Raw genomic sequence first — 23069 nt, 5'->3', positions numbered from 1 at the left:
GACAGTGTGAGCCATATACAACCAAGCACTCTCAGTCACCCTATGTAATATAAACTACAATAAAGTAATAAAAAAAGTAGATAAATAGTAAATTATTAAAGAGATAAGTTAAAAAAGAAAAAACAAAAACTGCTATCAATAAAATACTGCGGCTGCTTTGATGAGCAGCAACAATGTCATGCACTATTGTTCGCAAGCATGGACTCTGGTAGATCATTACCATCATATCACACACTTATCTCGCACCTGTGTGTGTGTGTGTGTGTGTGTGTGTGTGTGTGTGTGTGTGTGTGTGTGTGTGTGTGTGTGTGTGTGTGTGTGTGTGTGTGTGTGTGTGTGTTGTCAACCTACCGCGAGTGCTGTCGTTGCCAGTCATTTTCCCCACTTAGACAACTCCTTGATAACGACTCACTGTAAAACAAAGCAACACATTCGACCAATCGCAATGAGCCGTTCGTCGTGAATGGGTTTCAAAGGGGTGTCCTTTATTTGATGACAAAAAACAAAAAAACAGTCCAATAAGATCCAGTATGCCTCATCTGTATGCATTTGGATGTGATGTGTATAGGTATGATTTTTTGTTTCGTTTTCTATCTCCATTAATTCATCACTTCAGCAAAACAACAAGAGCACGTTTAGTCGAGCTTGGTCGAAACAACAACGCATGTATTTCCACCACATTTAGCGCAGGTAGTTTTGGAATGCATGATCGCAGAGCCTGTTGCATCTTATAACGAAACTTCCAACTAACAAAGACGAAAGCGAAAGCATCACTCTACTCGACCCTCGTGTCTTTTCTCTACTTGTACGGTGTCTCGAACGGTTCGACCCCTTCCAGGTTAGCAGAGTCAACTTATAAACATGTGGGAACGCAAAAAACAACAATACACGGAGGGGTGAAAATAAAATCATAGTTTCGTTTGTAAATTCTTGCTCACCTGTCTTCACCAAACTCATGCCAGTTGTGAGACCGCGCCAGCCAGCCGGCTTCTCGGCCACCGTAGTCACAGTGGCGTTTGCTCACCCTCAGTGAATTCTCGCAGGCAGCAGCAAGGAGGGACTACTCGAACTTATTCCAACAGCTCATTTACGAGCAGAATTCACCTAATTGTTTTGTAAACCAACCCCAATAGTAATAGTGTACAGCCTGTTTCCCTGGATATTGACAAAACACACATAGTGTCATCACAGATAACGTTGCGCTGCCTGACAGTCGGTGTAGCGGAAGGTATTACACGCTCTACAAATGATGCGTTCCGGTATCGTTCGGTTAAAACAAAATTCGAAAGGTTAATATTGATTGCTGTGTGATTTACGTACAAAGATTGCGCTTATTGTAATAAAAATAATACGTACCATATGGAAATAATTCTCAATATTAAAAGTAAACAGTGTCGTTAAGAGTTTTGTTTTTTTTAATGTGGCCCTAAACCAAGATTGCATGACTTTAAGAAATACTGTGAATTATAACAAAAAATAAAACCGACGGAAATTCTGGTCATTGAATCCAACGCGAGCGCTGTCCCGGAAGTCGATATCGCAAGAAGGTGTGTTTCCGGAAGACGTGGCTGTTGCTGCAGTGGCAGCTGTCGTCTAACATTGTCCGAGTAGCTTTAACTGTGACTTGGTTTCGTAACACAAAGTACATTTTTTTTTATTTCTTGTGTGTCTCCGCCAGTGCAGACGGTGTCAAGATGATTTCACTCACAGACTCTCAAAGTAAGAGCCGTGTTTTTAATGCGTCAACATCTGGAGCTGCCATTTGGCTACCTGTAAACCGGCTTTATCTTCCGCAGCTGCTTAGCAAGCAGTTGATATATGCTCTTCAGTCAAACCAACTAAAACAATATGGCTGGTTTACTGTGAGTCAGGAGAATCGCTGGTGTTTAAAGTGAATTAATAATAACAATAATAATAATGATGATAATTTGGACTTGGCTTTGGGGGAGTAAAAGTTAGAAGCCGCACTGAAGTGACCAGAGACTAACACGTTGCTCACACACAGCAGTGTAATGTTCCCTTTTTATTTATTTTTTTTATTTTTATTTTTTTTTAAGTAGCGTCTCAGCCAAGTGCTAAAATACACGGCACATGTGTTGCCTTTTATTACTTACATTTTCTCAAAAGACCTTCTGAAATACAAACATGTATGTTCCTGCTCATCTCAATGCAAACACAGACCAATTGCGGCTTCAAACAGTCGATTATAATCACGTCAACTGGCTTTACATTGTTGTTGCATTTCTACATTGTGTAACAGGCCTGGAAAGAAACAAACAAAAGTGAAAAGCAATAATCCTGAATTGTTGATGTGTTCCCTGCAGAGATCGGGATGGGATTAACAGGCTTTGGTGTATTTTTCCTCTTCTTCGGAATGATCCTGTTCTTTGACAAAGCCTTACTGGCCATCGGAAATGTGAGTATTTCAGCAGCTGCTCGTGTTATTAATGGCGCAGCACCTCCAGTCTTGTGTAATACATACATTAAAAATGACGAACACTTGGCATTGCTTTTAAACTAACTATTCTTGTAAGCATAAAAATAAGTACTGCATGTGTCCAGCCAATGAAAGATCGGGAGGAAAGTACACTGGAGGGAATTAGTCACATGATGCAAACTGAAATATCAGTAGCACAACTAGTTCTGCCATTTAATCAGTGTATTTTATTCTTATTGTGTGTGTATATGCATATTGTCATTTCTTTGTCACAGTCGTTGTCAATATTCATTTAGTTCAGAAAATCTGCCCAGATTCTGTTTATTCAACATGCCAGTGTAAAATTGGATTATTATTTTTTTGTCTTCTGAATTTCACTTGCCTTGACTTTCCCCGCTCTAGATCCTGTTTGTGGCCGGACTCGCCTTTGTCATTGGCCTGGAGAGGACGTTCCGTTTCTTCTTCCAGAAGCACAAGATGAAGGCCACCAGCTTCTTCCTCGGTGGTGTTTTCATCGTGCTGATCGGCTGGCCCATCGTCGGCGTCGTGCTGGAGATCTACGGCTTCTTCCTCTTGTTTAGGTGAGGACCATCCAAGATTCAAATGAAAGAAGGAGGAAAAAAAAACAAAAAAAAAAAACTCGATAGACTGTCAAATCAATCAATCAACACAAGCAAAATGCTCCAGTAGAATGGCTTAATATATGTTTGAATGAAGAGAATAGAATAGATTAGAATAGAGTATAATAGAAATCCTTTCGGAAATAGTGAATGTTTATGATGTGATACCTTGTTTCTGGATGCCACAATAAGATTTTCACCAAAGTGATTGTGGCTGAGATGATCAAGACTCTCTTTCTCGCTCTCTCCTTCTTCAACAAAGGGGCTTCTTCCCAGTGGTGGTGGGCTTCATCAGGAGAATACCCGTCCTGGGCTCCATCCTCAACCTGCCCTTCATCAGTGCAGTGAGTATTCACCTCCGCCTACATCCGCCACAAACTCTGCTTTGTTTTATCGATGCGTGGCTTGAATTCCAGTGTTTCTCTAAAGTCATGTTCCTTAACCACTAGGATAATGTTTCATTCATTAGTTGTAGAACTAAGTTGTTTACAGTTGCTGTACTGTGCAGATGCCCAGCTGGCGAGATCACATTGTGTTTGTGACTAAAGCCGAAACCAACCAGACGATGCTGATTGTTTTTGCCACGTGTCTGTCTTGCAGTACGTGGACCGGGCCGGCGAGGGCAACACCATGGTATAACCAGGAGTCTCTGCTGGCCGTCGTCCCTTCAGGCTTCAAGCTGCAAAGACTTGATTTCCTCCTCATGGCTCTCCCTCCAGCAGAGAAAGACTGCTCCGTCTGTCTGTCTGTCTGTCTGTCTGTCTGTCTGTCTGTCTGTCTGTCTGTCTGTCTGGCTGGCTGGCTGGTTGGATGGCTGGGATTTTACTAGCCACTACTTCCATCACACCATCGCACCGCCAGCCTGCTGCTGGAGAACACAGGAACCAAGATCACTGTTGTCATCGTCATCGTCATCATCATCATCGTCAATACTTTGGATCTGGCCACAGAGTACTGGGAGGACTGGGAGGCTGACTCAACTCAACACTGGGAGTCTGTGGAACAACGGACTATAATGTCCACAGTGATGAGAGGTGGACACACAACCTTTAGCCACACTTCTGTTTGTGTTTCTCTGCTTTAAAACACTCAAAAGCAGGAAAACAAGCGAAAAGGAAATTGATGGAAAAAAAAGAGCCTTGCTGCCCAGATTGTATATTTGCAGTTTTTGTTTCTTTAACGCTATATTCTTTATGTCTCGCAAATATAAATGATGGTTTTCGGCCAATAAATATGTTCCCTTTTTATATTTAAGTACAAAAGCAAATTGTTTTTCAATTCAGGAATTCTTCTGCTTGCTGACAAACTGATGCTAAACTTTGCTTTGTGATTGCAAAAAAAAAAGAAAAAATTGTGATTGCAGCAGCGGTTGGTCAGTTTTAGCAGCATGCTCCTAAACTCTGTCAGCAGGTGTAAAGGGGTCTTTACATGTCTGCAGAACATGTGTGTTTAAGAGCAGTTTAGCTTTAAGGAGAGCTTTGAAATCAAAGTGTCTGATGCAACCAGGGGAACTGGATCACACTGTCTCTTCTCAATGCAGTCCAGTTGGTTTTGTTTTGCTATCGACAAACCAGTTCCAACCATCTGGACCAAAGTTTCTGCGATGCCAAAGTAGTAGATCCAAGTCATGCAAAAGCCCAAAAAAATCTAAATTTGAGCTATGAAGTCTTGAGTGAAATAGTATTGTTTTGTTCTTTTAACAAATAACTATTATTTAACTGGAAAACCTCCACTGTCACTGTCATGTTTAAAAATCTGAGGCTGAAGCAGTTTTACATTTTTAGTAGTTTTAATTTGTGGAAATAGAGATATTTTTTTCTATTTAACAAAGCATTACGTTGATAAAAAAAGAGAACATAAACAGGCTCTTAACTGATGATGTTTCCTGAAGGCACATTTGTAAATAAATTGTGGTAGTTGACTACTTTCCCTCTACCATTTCTGCTGGTTTGGGTCGTTTGTTCTTGCCTTGTTTACTACTTGACTTGACTCAAAAAAATCTTTAAACCCACACAGAACAAATGCATTGCTAGATTTCAAGTCCTACAGTTCCACTGAGACGCAATAGAGTCAATTAATACATAATAAATAATATAAAATATAAGTCAAGATAACTCGATTTTATGCTGACCACTAACTTGTGAAAACAACGTACAAAAATCACCTTGCATCAATTTAAATTTACAATAATTAAAGTTGTTGTAATGACTATTTTTGCCCAGTAGGCGATGTGCATTACAGTGCAGAGGTGGGGTGAACATCTTAATGATGGTGTCCAGTGACATCACAGTCTGTTGATTGGCCAGATAACATTTTTACGCTGCTGTTAATGGTTCTCCATGGTGATAATGCTAAAACAACGACATGCTCTCAGATTATGAACAATGACAAACAAGAAGTTTGCTTCATTATTGATGGAAATGGAAATTAAATCTCGGCGATAACATTTCAGAACATGAAGGCATATGAATCAAACATGACCAGGTTCATTTCTGTGAGTTGAGAGTTCAGGGAGGTTGCAGCAGCAGTAACAGCAGTAACAGGAGCAACAGCAGCAGCAACAGCCGTAACAGCAGCAGTAACAGGAGCAACAGTAGTAACAGTTATAGTAGCAGCAGTAACAGTAACAGCAACAGCAGTAACAGCAGCAGTCACAGCAGCAGCAGCAACAGGAGCCGTCACACTGTTTTCACAGTTTCATGACAGCTATTTCTGAATATGCAAAAATATATAGTGCAACATTGATTTCACATTGTTTGCCATTCAGTGTAGATAAAAATATATGGACGTATACAAACCTAACATGGGGAAGTGAAAAAAACCAAACCTAAAAGCTAATTTATGTCGTCATGTTTCCATTCATGGATCAATGAAGTACAAGGAACGATTAAAGAAAGCGAAATCCTGTCACCCTGTTGAAGTCAAAGTATCAACACTGTATTTAGATGGAGGATTTTAGAAAGAAGGAAGGCGCAGCTGTGACTTCTCACGACTTTACATATACTGTAACCGTATTCTATCTACAGGAAGATACATACAGGTAACTGGGAACTGGGAACTTCCCAGTCAGTTATTCACTCTCCTCCCAGCTCGTCGAGGCTCGTTTCCCTTTTAGGTTTTGCTTTGATTGATATCGATGCATTTCCACTATTTTCTCTTTATTTGCCTTTTATTTTTCTCATGCAGTCAAAGTGGCAGCTCTTCTACTTCTGCTCCTGCAAGCAGGGTGCAAACATATAAATACTCCCACTGAAACTCTGTGTGTGTGTGTGTGAGCAGGGGGGGGTATTGACCGGGTTTTATTTTGCCTCACACTATTGGCGAGCGGCTGCTGGAGTAATTTGAGGAAAGTGTGGCGAGTTGCGACGATGACAACCGCTCAAACGCTGGATGTTTACAGGGCCGTAAAAACTGTCGATGCACCGGGGCGGAAATTGATCAGAGCCCCCCCGCAACTCTCCCCCGTTTCCCCCTCTCCCTTCCCCCAGTAACCCCCTCCACCCAACAGGTCCGTCAAATTGGCGTGACCTATTGCTGCTGACGTAGCGGCCGACCCACCAGCCTGATATAAAACCACGGTGGAGCTGCTGCGTCTCTACTGATTCCACTCTCGCCCTCCTCGGGACCTCCAGCTGCTCCACCTCCACTTCCAGCACCTCCAGCACCTCTTACACCTCCAGCTGCTTCATCTCCACCTCCTCCAGCTCCTCCACCTCCAGCACCATGAAAGTGAGTAGCAGGCATTTTAGTCTCGCTGATGTTGGAAATTCCACGAATGAATTGCTGTTGCTGCTGAAATGATGGGTTGCATTTTAACCAGCGTGCGAAACAGAATGGAACAGCAGAGAACGCCTCGATTAATTCCACATTGGGGAAATTTGCACAATTACAGCAACAAAAAGTAGTGCAAAAGAGAAGTAATAAGAAGAAATTATTAAGAGCAAGAAATTATGTTATTTATTAATTGTATAATCAAAAATAAATAAATAATAAATAAAACTAAACTAAAATATTTAAAGAGTAAGAAGGGGTAAAAAAATACCCGTCAATATGTGGGCCCGCCATAGTGACCAATCGTGACAATAATATATATAGCAACGCTATTTACATCATCAAATTGATGAAGGTTTATAGGAGACCCGCTTAAAATTTCACTTTAAGGCTCTCCAGGGGTCTCCTATGTTAATCGGGGGGGTCCGACCCCCCCCCCGACCTCCCTGTATTTCGCACACTGATCTTAACTTCGGCTGAAACGCGGTGACTTTCACTTTTCTTCTGTTGTCTCTGTTCACTATCCTGACGCAGCGACTGAGGACCGTCACACTAACGTACGCGCTCACACTCGCACTTCTGGCAGCGCTGGTCTCGCAGTCCTGCAGCGCCCCCAAGGTGAGGCGGCGTCTCTGCAACACGTTTGTCACTGAGATGAGAGGAAGACGCTACAAAGCCGAACCATAGAACAAGTCCCGTGTTCTTTTCTTTTTCATTATTTCTCCATCCAAGGCTTCCTTCCAGCGGAGGAACTGGACCCCACAGGCCATGTTGTACCTGAAGGGAACCCGTATGTTCACACAACGCCTCTATTAGACTGTGTGTGTGTGTGTGTGTGTGTGTGTGTGTGTGTGTGTGTGTGTGTGTGTGTGTGTGTGTGTGTGTGTGCGTGTGTGTGTGTGTGTGTTTTATGACGCTGAGTCTCAATGAAAAAAATGCCAGTCACATTTTTGCTGATGTGGTTTTGGGTTTTTGCTCCAGAGGGTCGTCGGTTCATCTCAGAGGACCGAAAAGAAGGAGACGTTTACGACACGTTGCACTTGGGTGGGTACAAACGATAATAGTAGTTTGTGTACTTTCACTAAAAACATTTTTTTTAAACAACAATCAACCAGAACATGTTTCTTGTGGCCAGTGGTCCCCAACCTTTTCTCATAGCGCACCACCAGCCAACCAAAAATATTATAAAATGACATTTTTTTTTATCCTAATAATGACAATATAGTGTCTTTGTGACACAGTCATTGTGACACCTGGGAAACCTGTTTAGATGCTCACAAAGCTGATATCCTCACATGCTAACATTCCTTTTAAAGCACAGTCACTCTGTTATGGAATGTTATGTTACATAATACACAGATATTTGTGTGCAAATTTAGGGGGTAAAAGTAAAGTAGTAAAGTACAGAAACCTGAAAAATCTATTTAAGTACTTCCACACCTCTGTTACCCACTCAAGTATTGTTATGCGATTAAAATGCAATTAATTACGATTAATTACTTACAAATGTCATAATTAATTTGATATATTTTTTAAATATTTTCTTTTTTACAGTATTACTATTAGACCAATTAAGTGGAATTGGATTTTTCACAACACACTTGACATGTGTCAGACTGTGTTTGTGCTTGTTCCCCGCCAGAGACCCGCAGTCAGAACACGGAGAAGCTGAGTGTGGACCAGGCCGCCAGCGTGCTGCTCAACTTCCTGCAGCAGGCCAGACAAGCAGGAGGTGAGCAGCTCACAGTCCCGACCAGCCAACCGCCGCCGTCATTTATTAGACTGGTAGGGTTTCTAATGTGTCAAGAAAACAAAACGGTTTGATACCCGCCACTGTAAAACCGGTTTTAAACTCGGCAGTTTCCACATCTGATTTCATTTCGCGCCTGTTTTTCATGTTCTGCCAACACGGGCAACGACTCAATCGGCAAATGTCGACAATCACGAAGAGTCCTTCAAAAATGAAAAATGTGAGGATGAATTCCTGTGCAAATTTTATAAAGCAAATATTTTATTTTGCACCGTGAAGAAGTTACACGCCCCCTTTTGGTGAATAATTGTAAATAATAAAGTATTTTCTTCTGCTCATAACAAAAATTGCTGTGAATGTAAAAAAAAATCATTGAAATGTCTGCTTCAATTTGTCCAATCAGTGAGAGAGGATCTCTGGTGAAAAATGTAAAAAAAAAAATAAAAATTTGTGTTTAATTTTGAATGAATCCTGTGTGTGTGTGTGTGTGTGTGTGTGTGTGTGTGTGTGTGTGTTTTTCCTCGTCCAGCAGATGAGAACCCAGAGGAGGTTTATTTCCAAGAGCTGCCCGTGTGGAAGAGAGAATATTTCTAACAAGATTTTTAAAGCCTGCCTGGAGAAACAGTGGCTTTTGGTTTTGCAAGGAATGCCTTTGTACCAGAGGTCAAGGTCAAGGTCAATTTAATACTACGTCTGAAAAGCAACGTTTTAGTAAAAGAAGAAAAGTTGGGAATCAAAAGTTCTTCTCAGTGTTTTTTTTAAATCCACCGTGTTGTCCCAACTTTGGATCTGCAACTTTACTTTTCTGGGGGGAAAATAAACGTCATCCTGCAGCGCCACCTTGTTGCAGCTCAGAGAATTGAATACATACAACATATGTCTCCAGGCCAATCACTCAGTGTCGCACCTTTTGCATGTCTCCTTGTTTAATTATATGAGTCAGGGAATTTAAAAAAATAAAACAATTAAAACCCTGGGTACAACCATGACTCTAGAATTCAATTATGTTAAATTACCATGATGCCAAAAAAAATGTCTAATAAAAATAAGAATAATAAAGGGACGGATCTAAGATTATTCAGTGATTTTATAGCATGAAAGCAACTAACTGTAAATTTCATTTGATTTGTGAAAGCCGAAGTTGCAGGAAGCAAAATAAAATGTCCTTGAATTGTGAACAATGGGCTTGTTTGTTTCTTGATTTGTGTGATTTGTTGCATGTAAAGTAATCATTTTAGGAATTATTATTTCATATTATTTGACATAGAATGAAGTTTCAGTGTGCACTATAGTACACTGGCAGGGGACCTACTTATTAATAAGGTAAAGAAACACCGTGTGATTCAATGATATCCATCGATTCTTCACTCAATTGTAACTTTTATTTGAATCTTTCTGCGTCACTGCGTCCCGACTGACTGTGACTGATCCCAGGTTTAGTTTCCTGATTTTCCGTGTGGTGCAGCAGCCAGCGTGAAGGGAGCCCTGATGTTCAGTCGGTCCCTCTCGGCTTCCTCGTCTTCATCGTAGACTTCACCTTCGTCCTCCTCCTCATCACTGTGGTGAGGAGTGGAGGGCACCGATGCTGAGGGGGAGGGGGGCACCGAGTAGGGCCGAGGGTAGCGGAAGCCCTCCGTCTGTGAAGAGGGCAGATTATTACCATCATCATTATTATTATTATTATGCATGGCTTAAAACAATGCAACAACTATACACTTTGAAGTGCACTTTCTTGAAATAAACCCAAAAATAAATGATCTACCATTGACTTCACATGTTGTAGACGACCTTCAGGACTTTGTGAGACATAAAAATGAAGAATAAACCTAATAATGGCTTTCACGCAAAGGAGCAGGTGGAGTCCCCTGGATTTAAATTCATTTTCAATTTGTACTGAGCTTGGGGTGAGTGTGCTCTGTGGAGGAGGAGGTGAAGGAGACAGAAGAAGAGGAGGAGTAGTAGGAGGAGGAGGAAGAGGAGGAAGCGGTGGAGGAGGAGGAAGAAGAGAAGAAGGAGGAGGAAGAGATGGAGGAGGTGGTGGAGGAGGAAAGAAGGAGGAAAAATGGGAGGAAGAAGAGGAAGAGTAGGATGAGGAGAAAGTAGGAGGAAGAGGAGGAGGAGGAGAAATGGGAGGAAGAAGAGGAAGTGTAGCAGGAGGAGAAAGTAGAGGAGGAAGAGGAGGAACAGGAGTAAGAGGAGGAGGACTACGATAAGGAGGAGGAAGAGAAGGTGGAGAAGGAAGAGGAGGAGGAGGAAGAGGAAGAGGAGGAAGAGGAGGTGGAAGAGGAGGAGGAAAAGGAGGTGGAAGAGGAGGCAGAGGAGGAGGAGTAGGAGGAAGAGGCGGTGGAGGTGGTGGAGGAGGAATGGGAGGAAGAAGAGGAAGAGTAGGAGGAGGAGAAAGTAGAGGAGGAAGAGGAGGAGGAGGCAGGGGAGGAACAGGAGTAAGAGGAGGAGAAAGTAGAGGAGGAAGAGGAGGAGGAGGCAGGGGAGGAACAGGAGTAAGAGGAGGAGGACTACGATAAGGAGGAAGAAGAGGAGGTGGAGAAGGAAGAGGAGGAGGAGGAAGAGGAGGGGGGAAGAGGAGGAGGAAAAGGAGGAGGAGGAAGAGGAGGGGGGAAGAGGAGGAGGAAAAGGAGGAGGAAGAGCAGGAGGAGGCGGAGGAGGATGATGAAGGAGGTTGTTAGTTCATGTGAGAGCTGCAGGACTGGCAGCTTCCACTCAGTGTGGATCTTCTCCTGTCAGTCTGGAAAATGTTAGACTGTCAATTAAAGCAGGCAGACCTCCACCATCCTACTGTGTCCACTGCAGGACAGGATGACCAAGCCTGTACAGCTGCACTAATAGCAGCTGGACCTGACCATGCTGTTGTACTCCCAAGATGGAGCAGAAACATATGTGACTGCCAGACACCACCGTGTGAAACAGGTCATGTTCATCATCTAACAGTGTGAAACTGCCAAACAAATACAAACAAATGAAAACAATGACATAATAAAATTATTCTTTTATCGAAAACATGACATCATCAAACTGTCAAACATTAGTTTAAGAATAAGAATATTTTACTTACGAGTTAACAGGAGAGAGGAAAAAAAGTGTATAAAAGTGTATATATATATATATATATACATATATATATATATGTGTGTGTGTGTATATAGACCTCACCTTCAAGGGAGCGATGGGGTTGACCTTGAACTTTTCAGGGAAAGCTCGGCCGAGTGCAAGATGGCGGGCGTGAACATAGAACTGTCAATCACATCAGAGACATGTGTGATAAATATACAGCACAGACAGGGTGACAGACAGACAGACAGACTGACAGACAGGAATGACAGACGGACCCGTCCCAGGTATCTCCAGTCCAGGAGGTCAGACAGTCTCTCCGTGCGGTTCCGCTGGATGATGCGCTGCCGTCGAGACTGCTGGCAGAAACTGAACATGAACTGGGTGAGTTGGTTGCACGACTCGTCGGCCGAGCGGAACCGCCGGTCCACGATGTAGATACCTGCAGTAGCCAATCAGGAGAGAGGAGACAGAAGACAAGCGAAGGTCATTGGCAGCATCGGTGGAATCGAGCTGCCATTCATCAGCATCAAAGCTCTTCACAATTCGACATGATGCTGTGTGAGCTGTGAGTGTGTGTGTGTGTGTGCTGTGTGTTCACCATAGGCAGCAGGATCAGACACTTGGTCCTCCATGAAGCAACCGAACCCTGACAGGTTGGTGGTCACACTGGGGATGCCCATGACGGTGCACTCACCTGCACAGGTAGACAACACATCATGAAGAATGTTGCTGCTTTTACTGCTGCTGCTGCACTGTTTACTGGTGTTTTTGTGCAACAGAGCACGAAACACTGTGAAGGACACTTGACACCAGGTCTCTCCATGTCTGAGCTGTTACCATCAGGCAGAAGATACAGGACTTAATGATAAGGCAAAACATGGTGATGGGTCCTGGGACTCCAGCACCAGTTGAGAAACAGTAATGCACCGACTGGACCTTTTTTAAGTTAGGAAGACAAATATAAGAAATTTCCAATCATGGAGGTGTTGATTCAAAGGTGTAGAGAGTGCCTGTACAAATGATGTTGTCCACCTTCATGAAGGGAATAAATAAATAAAATAAAATAAAGTTTGTTGTGCATGTCACAACGACAGTAAGAGTCTATTGTACTCGATTCTGTTGTATTCTATTCAATTCAATACCAATGTTGGCCTTCATTACATGCATATTTCTCATGGGAGTGTGGTGTTAGTTCGACCTCCCATTAGTCTGACAAATTGCGCATTGGTCCGACCTCCCCTAATCCTAACCCCAAACCCAACCCTAACCCTAAACCCAACCCTAACCCTAACACTAAACCCAACCCTAACACTAAACTCAACCCTAACCCTAACCCTAAACTCAACCCTAACCCTAAACCCAACTCTAACCCCAACACCAAGCTCAACCCTAACCCTAACGGGACGTCAGGCAGTTCCCATCTTTCATAGGATTCAGTACTGATTGTGTGTCATCAAGGACAATGAACAGGAGTAGATGTGAGAGCTCACCAGGTGTGTGTGTGTGTGTGTGTGTGTGTGTGTGTGTGCTCACCAGGTGTGTATCCCCAGGGCTCGTAGTAGGATGGAAACACTCCCAGGTTGCAGCCGCGGACAAAGTCTTCGTAGTCCATGGGCAGCAGCGGGCTGGTGGAGGAGAGGAACTCTGGGTGGAAGATGATCTTCAGGGGTCACAAACAAGGACGTCACAAATCAAGCATCAAACACTTATTTTTTAAAACACTTTTTTAGATATGTAAATAATTTTGTATACATATATTATCTCTGTTGAATTCTTCTCTTTGCACTGTATTTGCTACTTTAACTATGCAAGTTTGCCCATTGTGGGATGAATTAAGCCGTTCTTACTTCTTACTTACTGATCAGTGAGAAAAGCTGCATTGGATGGCAGCTTATTATTAGTGTGTGAGGTGGGAGGAGGAGGTGTGAGTACCTTCACCCGGTCGTTCCTGGAGTTGAAGAGGCCAATGCGTCTGACGTTGGTCAGTATGGGGTCCTCCGTGTCCTCCAGCATGTTGTGAGTGGTGACTGGAGGCAGGCTGTGTCTCTGGGGGGACACGGCACCACACAATCACAAAATAGTAGCTGAAAATTAAATTAAATGTTTAATTATATATTCTTTATATTTTATAAATTTATATTTTAACATTTCTATATATTATAGCCCCTGTGACCCTGAGTTCAGGAAGAAGCGGGTGTTGAAAAGAGATGCATATATTATAGTGAGGGTATCAATTAAAAAAAAAAGAATCGATTGGTTAGAATGATGATTGAAGCGATGAGTATTTTTCCCTTTTTCTTTTCTTTAAGAAGAACGGCCGCACCAGCCTTTTCCTTATTTCACTGCTTGGATTCGGAAGCTCCACCACCGCCATGTTAGAAACCGTTCCGGAAAAACACGGCTTGGGAATGAGTGCGGCTTCTTTTGTCCTCTTTTTTTAAATTCATTACCCGTGTGTTGAATGACATATACATAATGAAAAGCGACACGCATACGCCACATTTTTTTTTTTCTCAAATAGTAAAGTTGAATGATGAGAGCAGGCCTTCGCTGAGGCTCAGTCCCGAATTAAAAAGGACGGCCACACTGTGACACACAGTCTGTTTCTTTTGTCCCGCCTACACACACCGTTGGAAGTGGAAGAAAGAAAATGGCTGGGAAGAGGAAATTATGCCGCACATACTTCACCGCTGCAGACGAGTCACTGCGAGTCAATATCACTCTACGGTTACATTCCACCACTGCCGAATTATTGGCACGGGCATAAATTCCTTTAATTGGAAAAGAGGTGCGTGTGATCAGTGTGTGAGGCTGTAACGCTGCCACCGCTGCCGCCGCCGCTGCATACATCAGCTGAGCTGAGTCATTTTATTGACCAGCAGCCCATTGAGGAAGCAGCTCATCAAGCTGCTCTCAGCCGCCTGCTGCTTTCCCTCCTCTGCTTCATTCATGCTCCTCACTCGCAGGCAAAGAGTTCATGAATCATGGCATTGATCTCCTCACAGGAAATGATGCCTGCTCTCCGTTCACAAAAATCTTGCAGAGGTAATTGAAGTCTCGTGGAGATTGATCATTGATGCCGCCGCATGCGTCCCCCCCCACCACCACCGCCGCCAGTTTTCCAACTGCTACTGGGAAACAGAGTTCCAGTTCATCATGCTGAGAGATGAAGGCAAACACAAAACTCAAAAATTCTAAATTGAATTAAAAAGGTACAGAAAAAGTGATCTAGCAAACGTAAAAAAAAAAATTAAAATATGTATTTCCTAAAGGTTTTTGTTGTGGTTTAAGGCCATTGAAAATCTGTTTTCATTTTGGCACAATTGCAATGAGACAAAATGAGATTAAAAAAAAAGTACCTGCGTTGCATAGATGGCTCGCTTCATGACAGTGAAGTCGTCTCTGTCCAGAATGGTGCTCATGTCAGGGATTTGCCCTCTGAAGACACAGAAACAGTTAAAACAACATCACCAGCAAACACAGAGATGAAACTAACAGAATAAGACTAACACACTTACTTTAACAGAGCATCGTACAGCTTCTTACCAAACTTCTCCTTGACATCATGAGCCGTATCCCTGTTAAAGTTGAAAATTAACCTTTAACTTTTATTTAGAATTCATTGTATTTGCCGAATTCATATGCAAAGCTGCAAATTCCATCAACCTCAGCTAAGGTTAGTTTAAGAGAGTGGTTCTCAACTGGTGGAGTCTCAGGACCCACCTCACTTTTTTCCCTATCATAAAGTCGCAAAGATCCCAAATTTATTCCACTAAAATGAAATAAATGTACATTTGGGTTGCGATCAACCAGCTGGTTTAAGATCGCTGGTTTAAGAGATTTCAAAACAACACCACAAAAAAAATTCTCCACAATAATAATAATAATTCAAGAACGTACCAGAGCTGTTTGCGTACCGCCTGCCCTTTGAGTGACTCCACATTAAAGTTGTTGGTTTTAGCGGGCATGATGAAGAAGACCACCACTGTCAGATCACTCCTGTGCACCTGGGTGTTCAGCCAGGAGACACGTGAGAAGACGAAATGAGGAAAAATTCTATCTTTCTGTCAGGTTGCAGCATTTAAAACTGTGACGTGAGTTACAGCTTTTTTTTTTTTTTTTTTACATGTAGTTCATAGGGAAACTCACACGAAGGAGGTAGTTGAGCCGAGAAAGAGACTCCAGGAAGATGTCAGCTCCTTTGTTGGAAAACTCGTAGCGTCCGGCGATGAAGAAGTAGAGGGTCTTCTCCAGGTTGAAGTCCAGGTGCCTGCAGGAGGAACCATTAGCAAGCAGGATGAAGCAGTTTCTTGCCCTCCACATGATACACTGGAAAAATCAATTCAAGAAGATTGAATTTAAAGTATACATAATATCAACCTACCCATAGAAGTGTCCCCTGACAAACTCCTGTATCCGGGCCTTGTTGGTGGAGTGCAGGTTCTGGAACTCGTGCATGGCGGAGAACTTTTTCACATTGAGACCGTTGGGGGTGATCACGTCTGCGTGTTGAAGCAGAAACACAGGAGACATTCGTGGCACACTTTATTATTATTAGGGGGGCACCGATACCAATACCGGTATCGGTACCAATACTATACCATGGTGTATCGGCAACAAGACCAGGCTTGAGTATTCCACTCGTACTTGCAAAAATACATGCCGATACCACCACACCGATACCAGTATAAATACCACGATAACAAAACCAGTATCAGGTATCGGTACCAATACTGGGGTTGAGTACTCTACTCCTACTCTTAAAATACATGCCAATGCCGCGACACCAATACCAGTGTCATTACCACGATACTGACACCAGTCATCGTCATCATTATTATTATTATTAATGATAAAGCTTCTATTTTACCCAAAGTGACAGGAGATAATGAGAGAGGAAGTCAGTGGATCATGCAGGTGCAGAAGCAGTGGATGGCTGAAATGTCACTGGGTCAGTGGGTGGAAACAGGAAGTGAGCTCACCTGGCTTCCTTTGCAGCATGTGCTGGGCCTCCACCCCGGTGATGTGGGAGACGGTGGTGAAGACGTGAGCGCAGTGGGCCGCCGCCCTCTCCAGGCAGTAGCGATGGTAGATCTGACGCTCGCCAGCCTCCTTGTCGATGTTGAACTGCAATACACACACACACACACACACACACACACACACACACACACACACACACACACACACACACACACACACACACACACACACACACACACACCTGTAATCACAACGTAACAACACTATAACAGAGCTTGTCGTCTTTTGACAAGTAGTCTGGTGGTCTGGTGTCCTTTACAAAATGTAAACTTCTTATTGGAACCTTTTCAACATCACAAAAGTCCAAGTTTTGCTTTCATTGCCGACAGCTTTGATGGAATGTATCACATTTTGGCACAAGAGCAAATACAGAGACCGATTGGTAATACATTAAAATGCACTTTCTGTTATGAAAAGATTAAATCATTTAAACATATAGTCAACCACCACCTTGATAAATCCTGCAGCTGTGAGGCTACAGACGTTTCTGAAGAGCGTTCACACAACTCCTGGACATTGAGGTAAAAATAACTGCAACTTTCCCAGCAGATATTTGCTTCTTTACCTGCAGCAATACTAATTACAATATACCGTATGTGGCACTACTTGTAAACTACTGTTACAACTCACAAACTGTGACCCCGTGCCGCATCTCCCATAATAACCTGCCACTCGGCCGACCGTCCTCATTAGTTTGCTGATGTGCAGCATTGATTGCTCAGTTTCACTGACAGACCCGCCTGCAAAACATGTTGCAGTCAACAGGGCTGAAATGCATATGAATGTTTTCTTGTCAATAGAGCAGATGAGGCACCTTGTCCATCAATGGATGGCCTTTAGTGATCCAACTGGCCTTTAGCAGGAGAGCAACAAACATCCAATTACAGCCTGAGTACCTCTCACGGCTATTAACGATGCTCTCAGTGCTGCTAAAGGCTCCACTTTAACCTTTGAATGTAAAAATAAATGATGAATGCCGACGTGTTCTGTCCACATTCACCATTTACAGAAACATTGTTTTTTTTTAAAAAAAAATTCTTCTTTCCTTTTTTTTAAATTTACTTTTATTTTTAGTTTGCGGAGATTTGAGCTGTCTGCATGCACAGATTCATAAGCAATACTCCCTCCTGTTCACCATATGCGGCATATAGGATGTATATCCTATGCGATCGCGAATATTGTATCATTTCAAAACCATTTCAAATCTTTGTTGCTCTTTTTGTCCAAATTAGTCACCATTTGTGACAATTATATATGCATATATATATACCGTAAATACAAATATATATTAATGAAAAGCGTCATTCTCAAACGGATTCATGTTGACAGGAAATGTTGCATGTTTCAATGTGTGAGATGTTTTGTTTTCAGTCAGTCAAGCGATTATTTCTCAATGGGCACCATACATGCACAGAGGAAGATGCCCAGTGACATCTCACCTTGTCCAGGTTGTTGTAAAAATCTGCATTTCCAGCACAAAGGTAGCGTCCGAGCAGTGTGGCGTGAGTGGTGAAAACCGTGGCCAGCGGGATGCTGCGGGAGCGGCTCAGGATCAGTCCGGGACCGGCCTGCCACTCGTGGAAGTGAGCAATCACGTTGGGCTTGTCGCCCAGCTCGTCTGTCAACTGGAAGAGCCACAAGTGAGGATTGAGTGGAGTGGTGTTGCCTGATAAAAGACGCTGCGGTGTGACCCATCGCCGACCTCTTTGAAGAACCAGGCCACCAAGGAGCCCAGGATGAGGGCGTCGTTGGCCTCGCGGTCGTGGAAGGGCAGGCCGATGTGGCAGTTCTGCCACAGGTCGCCCTTCCAGCGGTCCAGGTTCCAGGCTGCAGAGCCAATGTCAAACAGGATGACGTAAGGGTTCCCCTCAATCAGCCAGCGGCCAAAGTGAACCTGCGGCACCACAAACAGGAAGTAGGTACATTTAGCAACAACAACAACTATAACAGCTTGTGAAAAAAAATCTATTTCCCTAATTCAGTTGTGTTGTTCAACACATTTAGAGGTACTGTTGCAGCCATTTGTCATTTTTGTAATATTTAATTATTTAGGTTCATTTGGCTTGATTAATATACCTTTGATTTGATCATGATATTTAGCATTATTTGAGTTGACGTGAATGCTTATTAGTTATTTTATTTTTAAGGTATTTTATAGCTCTGGAACACTTGGTGATCTATATGTACTGTATATATATGTATGTATGTTTATATGTATGTATATATGTACATGTACGTTTGTATGTATGTATGTATGTATGTATATACATATGTACACATATATACTGTGAAGCTAAAACATTGTTTGGTGGTTGTTGTTGTTGTTGTTTTTTTTCCTGAACTTCATAAATCCAAAGTTTTCACAGGTGCAATGGTACATTTTTACTTCAAGTATTCTGTGGTTTTCCAAAAATAGAAGACTTAAACAAACAAAAATAGAGGTAAAATCCCTCAATAATAAAAACCCAAGCCTGTACCCGCCCCCAGATGCACACAGTACGCACACTCTCCGGCAGACTGGGTAATGTACATCTGAGTGTCATCTGCGTAACTGTGGAAGCTGATGTCTCCTGATGACGTCCACAAGGGGGAAGTGTGTAAAGATTGAAAAGAACTGGGCCTTAAAATTGACCCTTGGGGAACCCTAAACTGGATTCTGTGTGTTGTGGAGGAGGAACATGTATCCAGACTTGGAAGGAAACGTCAATCTGTGAGAATAGAGCAGTTGAAAACAGTACCAGGGAGGCCCACTAGGTTTCTAGATCTGTTTGATGAAATGTGATGGTCCACTACATTATCAAAGATCCGGCAGAACCAAAACTGTGAGTTTGATTTTGTCTTAGAAGAAAATTTTGCTTTTAGGACTTTAGGAACTTTCCAATATTTGTGCAACTGATGCAGAAGTAAATGTCAACCTTGAAAGAATATGGAATATCCAAATACAAACGGCTGTGTCTTATTATTCTTGATGTCTGTAAAAAAAAATAAAAAATAAAAAATAAAAAAACACCCTGTTTTATTATTTTATTGTGCAGTAAAAAACAGCCCTGAAATGGTGTGCAGTTGTGTTTGCAACTGAAAACATTATTATTAACATTTGTAAATCGTACTTGTACTCGCTGGGTGTGCGTGCCTTTTGGTGCTCACCACGTGTCTTTATATGTACTTGTACTTTATGAACTAAAAGGGCGCTTCGCATGTTTTGTCCACTGGGTGGCAATGTTGCAACGTGGCAGTTTTTGTTTGTTTTTTTTTAGTTTTTTTTTAGAGGGATTCACAAAAGACACCATCACCGTCCCTGTTTTCCTTCTCAGCCTCACTGTCTCTCCCCCCACACGCGCGCACACACACACGCACACGCACAGAGACCTGGCAGCCGTTGTTGATGAGTGCGTCCATGGCTCTCCTGATGGCAGGGTGGGGACACTCGCACTCCTCCACCTGGGTCTTGAAGTTGTGTTCATAGTAGGGCCCCATCATGAAGTAGTTCTCCCCCCACTCGTCCACCGTCACCTTGGCTTTGGTCTGGATGACTGTGTAGATTCCTCCAACTGGAGGGACACAGTGCATGTATATATGAATAGGAAGGTAGATGGTCTTGTGGTAGGAGCTCTTCTGTTTTATTATCAAACATCTGCCACTGACAGAAAAAAGAAATCTCACGTGGGAAAGTTGAGTGACGTCAAAGTGACGTCAGAGAGGATAGCAGAGGAACAGCAGGAGGTGTGATAACCTTTGACCTTGTTCAAAAACAGCAGTGAAGATAGCGAGACGGTCAAGGAGACTCGACTCTCAAGTCACATTTGTACTTTGATGTTCCCACTGCAACTCACTCTGACCTCTGACCCTACTACCATTCTTATCTCTATTTATCGATCTCTTCATTTTTTTTGTCTTTCCTTGTCACAGCAGACTCCCTCCACAGTGTGCTGGTGGCGCTGGTGGCGCTGGAAGGTGCTGGAAGGTGCTGGAAGGTGCTGCTGGGGTCTCCTCAAGGTTTCACCTCACTGGAGGAGTTTCACCCCTTGAAAACCAGATCAAGATTTGCTTTGTCTGAATAAATTAGTTGGTTTTCTTTGTGCAGAGTATCAAGACTCCTGAAGATGCAATTTTTGTGCTTGAATTATGATGATGATGATGATGATGACGATGATGATGATGATTCATGAGTGAAAGTCTACCCATATCCGCAGCAGGTCTCCAAGGTGAACAGCCTCTGGCATGTTAGATCAATCTAGTGACAGCAGCGGCTGTCACAGCAAAGCACAGAGGGGAAAACACTGCGTTCGCTCCCTCAGTCTCTACAATGAAATCTTTTGGTCACGAGTAATTCAACTCGTTAACCCGTCCAGTGATTTGATGTGCTGCTGCTGAACGGAACTATCAACACCAACACTGCTGCCAAGGTTTTTCTCATTAGTCCGAGTGATCGTGTTCGAAGAAGCACTTGAATGCCTGATCTTGAAAAATCAGCTGGATTAATCATGATTAATTAGTCGTTTTTGCTGAAAACAAATGAGAAATTTTCATGCTTTCCCATTTGATTTTTGTTACTGATTTAACATAAGGTTAGAGAGCTCAGCAAGCAAAGTTGATCAGGTTTCACTTTCAGCACTTATCTGCAGCTTAATGTTTAGCCCGTTCAAACACACACACACTGCATGTACGTCGACTAAATCTCAATATTTGCTCTTTAAGGAACAAAGACAAACACAAAACATTGGCCAAACCGTCCCAGCGAACAAAGAAACAAATGTTCATCCGCTATTTTTGGAATCTTTGGAGAGAGAGAGGATGTCTCCTAATGCTTTGTTTCAATAGTTGCAACTTTCTGGTTTGCAGAGTCCAGTGAAATGTAGAAATGACAACTGAATTGCAGAATTTTACACAATTTGGAATTATTAGAATACAATAGAATAGAACAGAATAGAATGAGTGTATTAATCCGACATTGGGGAAATTTGCATAATTACAGCAACAATATAGAGCCAAGAGAGGGAAAATTATATAAAAAGAAATACATATATAAAAATTATATTGAAATAAAAATATTCAAATTCAAATGAACTAAATAAAATAAATAAAATAAAAATATTTATCGAGTAAGAGAGGAAAAAACAGGATATTTACATCTTCTGAACAGTTGGATTATTTACTGTTATCTACATATTAACATATAAATCAGTGTTTTATTAGAACTATCTGTCTCTCCATCTATTCATTAGCGTGAACAAGTCTTGCTGCACAGGTCAGGTTATTTCAAAGTGATTTCAAAGACTTGAGGCCTGACCTTTGTTGGTGACCTCCCAGGCCACCTCAAAGAGCAGCAGGTCGTCGGTGGGCAGCTGGTCCTCCTCCCAGGCTGGAAGCAGCCCGCTCAGGGACGTCATGGACAGGGACCTGGACAGAGGCATCTTCTACTCTGTGGAGGTCCAGGAGGAGAAAAGAAACCAGCTGGTCAATGCGAAGGCACTTTTTCTTTGGCCAAATGTACAGTGTTTCCGGCGGTCACCCTGGAGGTGGAGGCCCCGGCCTCAGAGGGAGACGAGCAGGTGGAGCAGACGTTCCGATGATTCCTCCTTCCTTCCCTCCTTCCCTCCTGCCTTCCACTCGCTCCCAGTTTGTCTGGCGGAGGGACACACGAGGACGTCAGGGTCAAAGGTCGAGTGGACACTGATGCAACAGACAGGAAGGCAGGCCCCCTGCCGCAGCAGCCAATGAGAGACAGCTTCTGAGGGTGTTGCTTCATTTCATCGGAGGAAAACACAACCGTCGGTTTTATATCAGTAGAAATATACTAGCAGGCAAAAGTTTGGACACACCCGTTTCTCCTTTATCCTAACTACTTTCGACACTGTAGATACATGATGAAGACATCAAATATATGACCAAGATATGTGAATTAATGTGGCAAAAGAAAAAAATAACCTCACTTCATACGAAGGGTGGCTGTTCTAGATCATCTAAAATATAAAACTTATTATTGTTATGTCACACTTTTTTGTTGAACACAAATTCCATGTGTTCATTCATAGTTTTGATGCCTTGAGTGACAATCGGCAATGTAAATAATAATAATAAATGGGTGGCGGTGGAATTTGACTCGGAGCCACAAGGGGGAGTCAGAGCTCAAGCATTGCATGACCGAGCAGCAACCACACTGATGAGACGCCGTCATGATTCACTATTATAATTCAGTGTGATTCAGTGTCGAGCTTTGATTTGATTTCGCAAATATTACGGTTTCGTTTTTTTTTTTTGAATGTGTCTTCTTTGCAAGAGAACTTTTATTTGCTATTCAATTATTGTTCCTTTTCTTCAGAACAGGCGTGAGCAAACTACGGCTGCTGATGTCTGATATTATACTCTGATGTTTGAG

General features: G+C 42.6%; 4 protein-coding genes across 9 annotated transcripts in view; 2 read left to right on the top strand and 2 right to left on the bottom strand.

The window, feature by feature from the left end:
* Nucleotides 1-23069, bottom strand: part of recql (RecQ helicase-like) — a 99262-nt gene that overhangs the window by 28671 nt on the left and 47522 nt on the right. Inside the window, exons 1-2 of one of the 3 annotated variants that reach the window (XM_076044331.1) lie at nt 939-1075; nt 352-411 (exon numbers count right to left, since the gene is read on the bottom strand). In XM_076044331.1, coding sequence (XP_075900446.1) covers nt 352-376 — 25 coding nt within the window. In that variant the 5' untranslated portion in view covers nt 377-411; nt 939-1075. Of the gene's footprint in view, nt 1-351; nt 416-938; nt 1076-23069 lie in introns of those variants that run through there. The other 2 variants (XM_076044329.1, XM_076044330.1) reach the window with 2 other exon arrangements.
* Nucleotides 1548-4992, top strand: golt1ba (golgi transport 1Ba). Its single transcript, XM_076044350.1, has 5 exons — nt 1548-1719; nt 2325-2416; nt 2840-3018; nt 3320-3401; nt 3658-4992. Exons 1-5 carry the CDS (start codon nt 1695-1697, stop codon nt 3694-3696), a joined length of 417 nt encoding a protein of 138 aa, XP_075900465.1. The 5' UTR covers nt 1548-1694; the 3' UTR covers nt 3697-4992.
* Nucleotides 6610-9229, top strand: spx (spexin hormone). Of its 3 annotated transcripts, none has more exons than XM_076044354.1 (6): nt 6610-6786; nt 7363-7446; nt 7561-7618; nt 7810-7872; nt 8471-8560; nt 9111-9229. In XM_076044354.1, exons 1-6 carry the CDS (start codon nt 6781-6783, stop codon nt 9170-9172), a joined length of 363 nt encoding a protein of 120 aa, XP_075900469.1. In that variant the 5' UTR covers nt 6610-6780; the 3' UTR covers nt 9173-9229. The 3 variants fall into 3 exon arrangements, with proteins under 3 accessions (XP_075900469.1, XP_075900468.1, XP_075900467.1); XM_076044353.1 differs by having other exon boundaries at nt 9108-9229; XM_076044352.1 differs by lacking the exon at nt 9111-9229 and having other exon boundaries at nt 8471-8775.
* Nucleotides 9939-22361, bottom strand: gys2 (glycogen synthase 2). 2 transcript variants are annotated; one of them, XM_076044327.1, is made up of 17 exons: nt 22203-22361; nt 21981-22112; nt 20060-20241; nt 18393-18584; nt 18130-18315; nt 16630-16774; nt 16032-16149; nt 15797-15917; nt 15548-15654; nt 15166-15225; nt 15007-15085; nt 13580-13693; nt 13181-13307; nt 12246-12341; nt 11923-12086; nt 11747-11827; nt 9939-10215 (listed from the first exon to the last, which is right to left on the bottom strand). In XM_076044327.1, exons 2-17 carry the CDS (start codon nt 22102-22104, stop codon nt 10015-10017), a joined length of 2097 nt encoding a protein of 698 aa, XP_075900442.1. In that variant the 5' UTR covers nt 22105-22112; nt 22203-22361; the 3' UTR covers nt 9939-10014. The 2 variants fall into 2 exon arrangements, with proteins under 2 accessions (XP_075900442.1, XP_075900441.1); XM_076044326.1 differs by having other exon boundaries at nt 21981-22107; nt 22203-22329.

This window comes from Nelusetta ayraudi, unplaced genomic scaffold (genome assembly GCF_046127955.1).
Source record: "Nelusetta ayraudi isolate G7.1 ecotype Tasmania unplaced genomic scaffold, CSIRO-AGI_Nayr_v1 ptg000079l, whole genome shotgun sequence".
NCBI lineage: Eukaryota > Metazoa > Chordata > Actinopteri > Tetraodontiformes > Monacanthidae > Nelusetta > Nelusetta ayraudi.
This window is presented reverse-complemented; position numbering and strand designations above follow the sequence as displayed.

Bases quoted from the DNA above. Each gene is read 5' to 3' on its own strand.
- gys2 (XM_076044327.1), bottom strand. From the start codon at position 22,104: ATGCCTCTGTCCAGGTCCCTGTCCATGACGTCCCTGAGCGGGCTGCTT. The intron at 12,342-13,180 runs GTGAGCACACAC...CTACCTGTGCAG, and splicing joins GCCCTGGGGATACACACCTG to GTGAGTGCACCGTCATGGGC. The intron at 11,828-11,922 runs GTCCGTCTGTCA...TGTGATTGACAG, and splicing joins ACTGGAGATACCTGGGACGG to TTCTATGTTCACGCCCGCCA.
- golt1ba (XM_076044350.1), top strand. From the start codon at position 1,695: ATGATTTCACTCACAGACTCTCAAA. The intron at 1,720-2,324 runs GTAAGAGCCGTG...TGTTCCCTGCAG, and splicing joins TTCACTCACAGACTCTCAAA to AGATCGGGATGGGATTAACA. The intron at 3,402-3,657 runs GTGAGTATTCAC...TCTGTCTTGCAG, and splicing joins ACCTGCCCTTCATCAGTGCA to TACGTGGACCGGGCCGGCGA.
- spx (XM_076044352.1), top strand. The intron at 7,447-7,560 runs GTGAGGCGGCGT...TCTCCATCCAAG, and splicing joins AGTCCTGCAGCGCCCCCAAG to GCTTCCTTCCAGCGGAGGAA. The intron at 7,619-7,809 runs GTATGTTCACAC...TTTTTGCTCCAG, and splicing joins GTTGTACCTGAAGGGAACCC to AGGGTCGTCGGTTCATCTCA.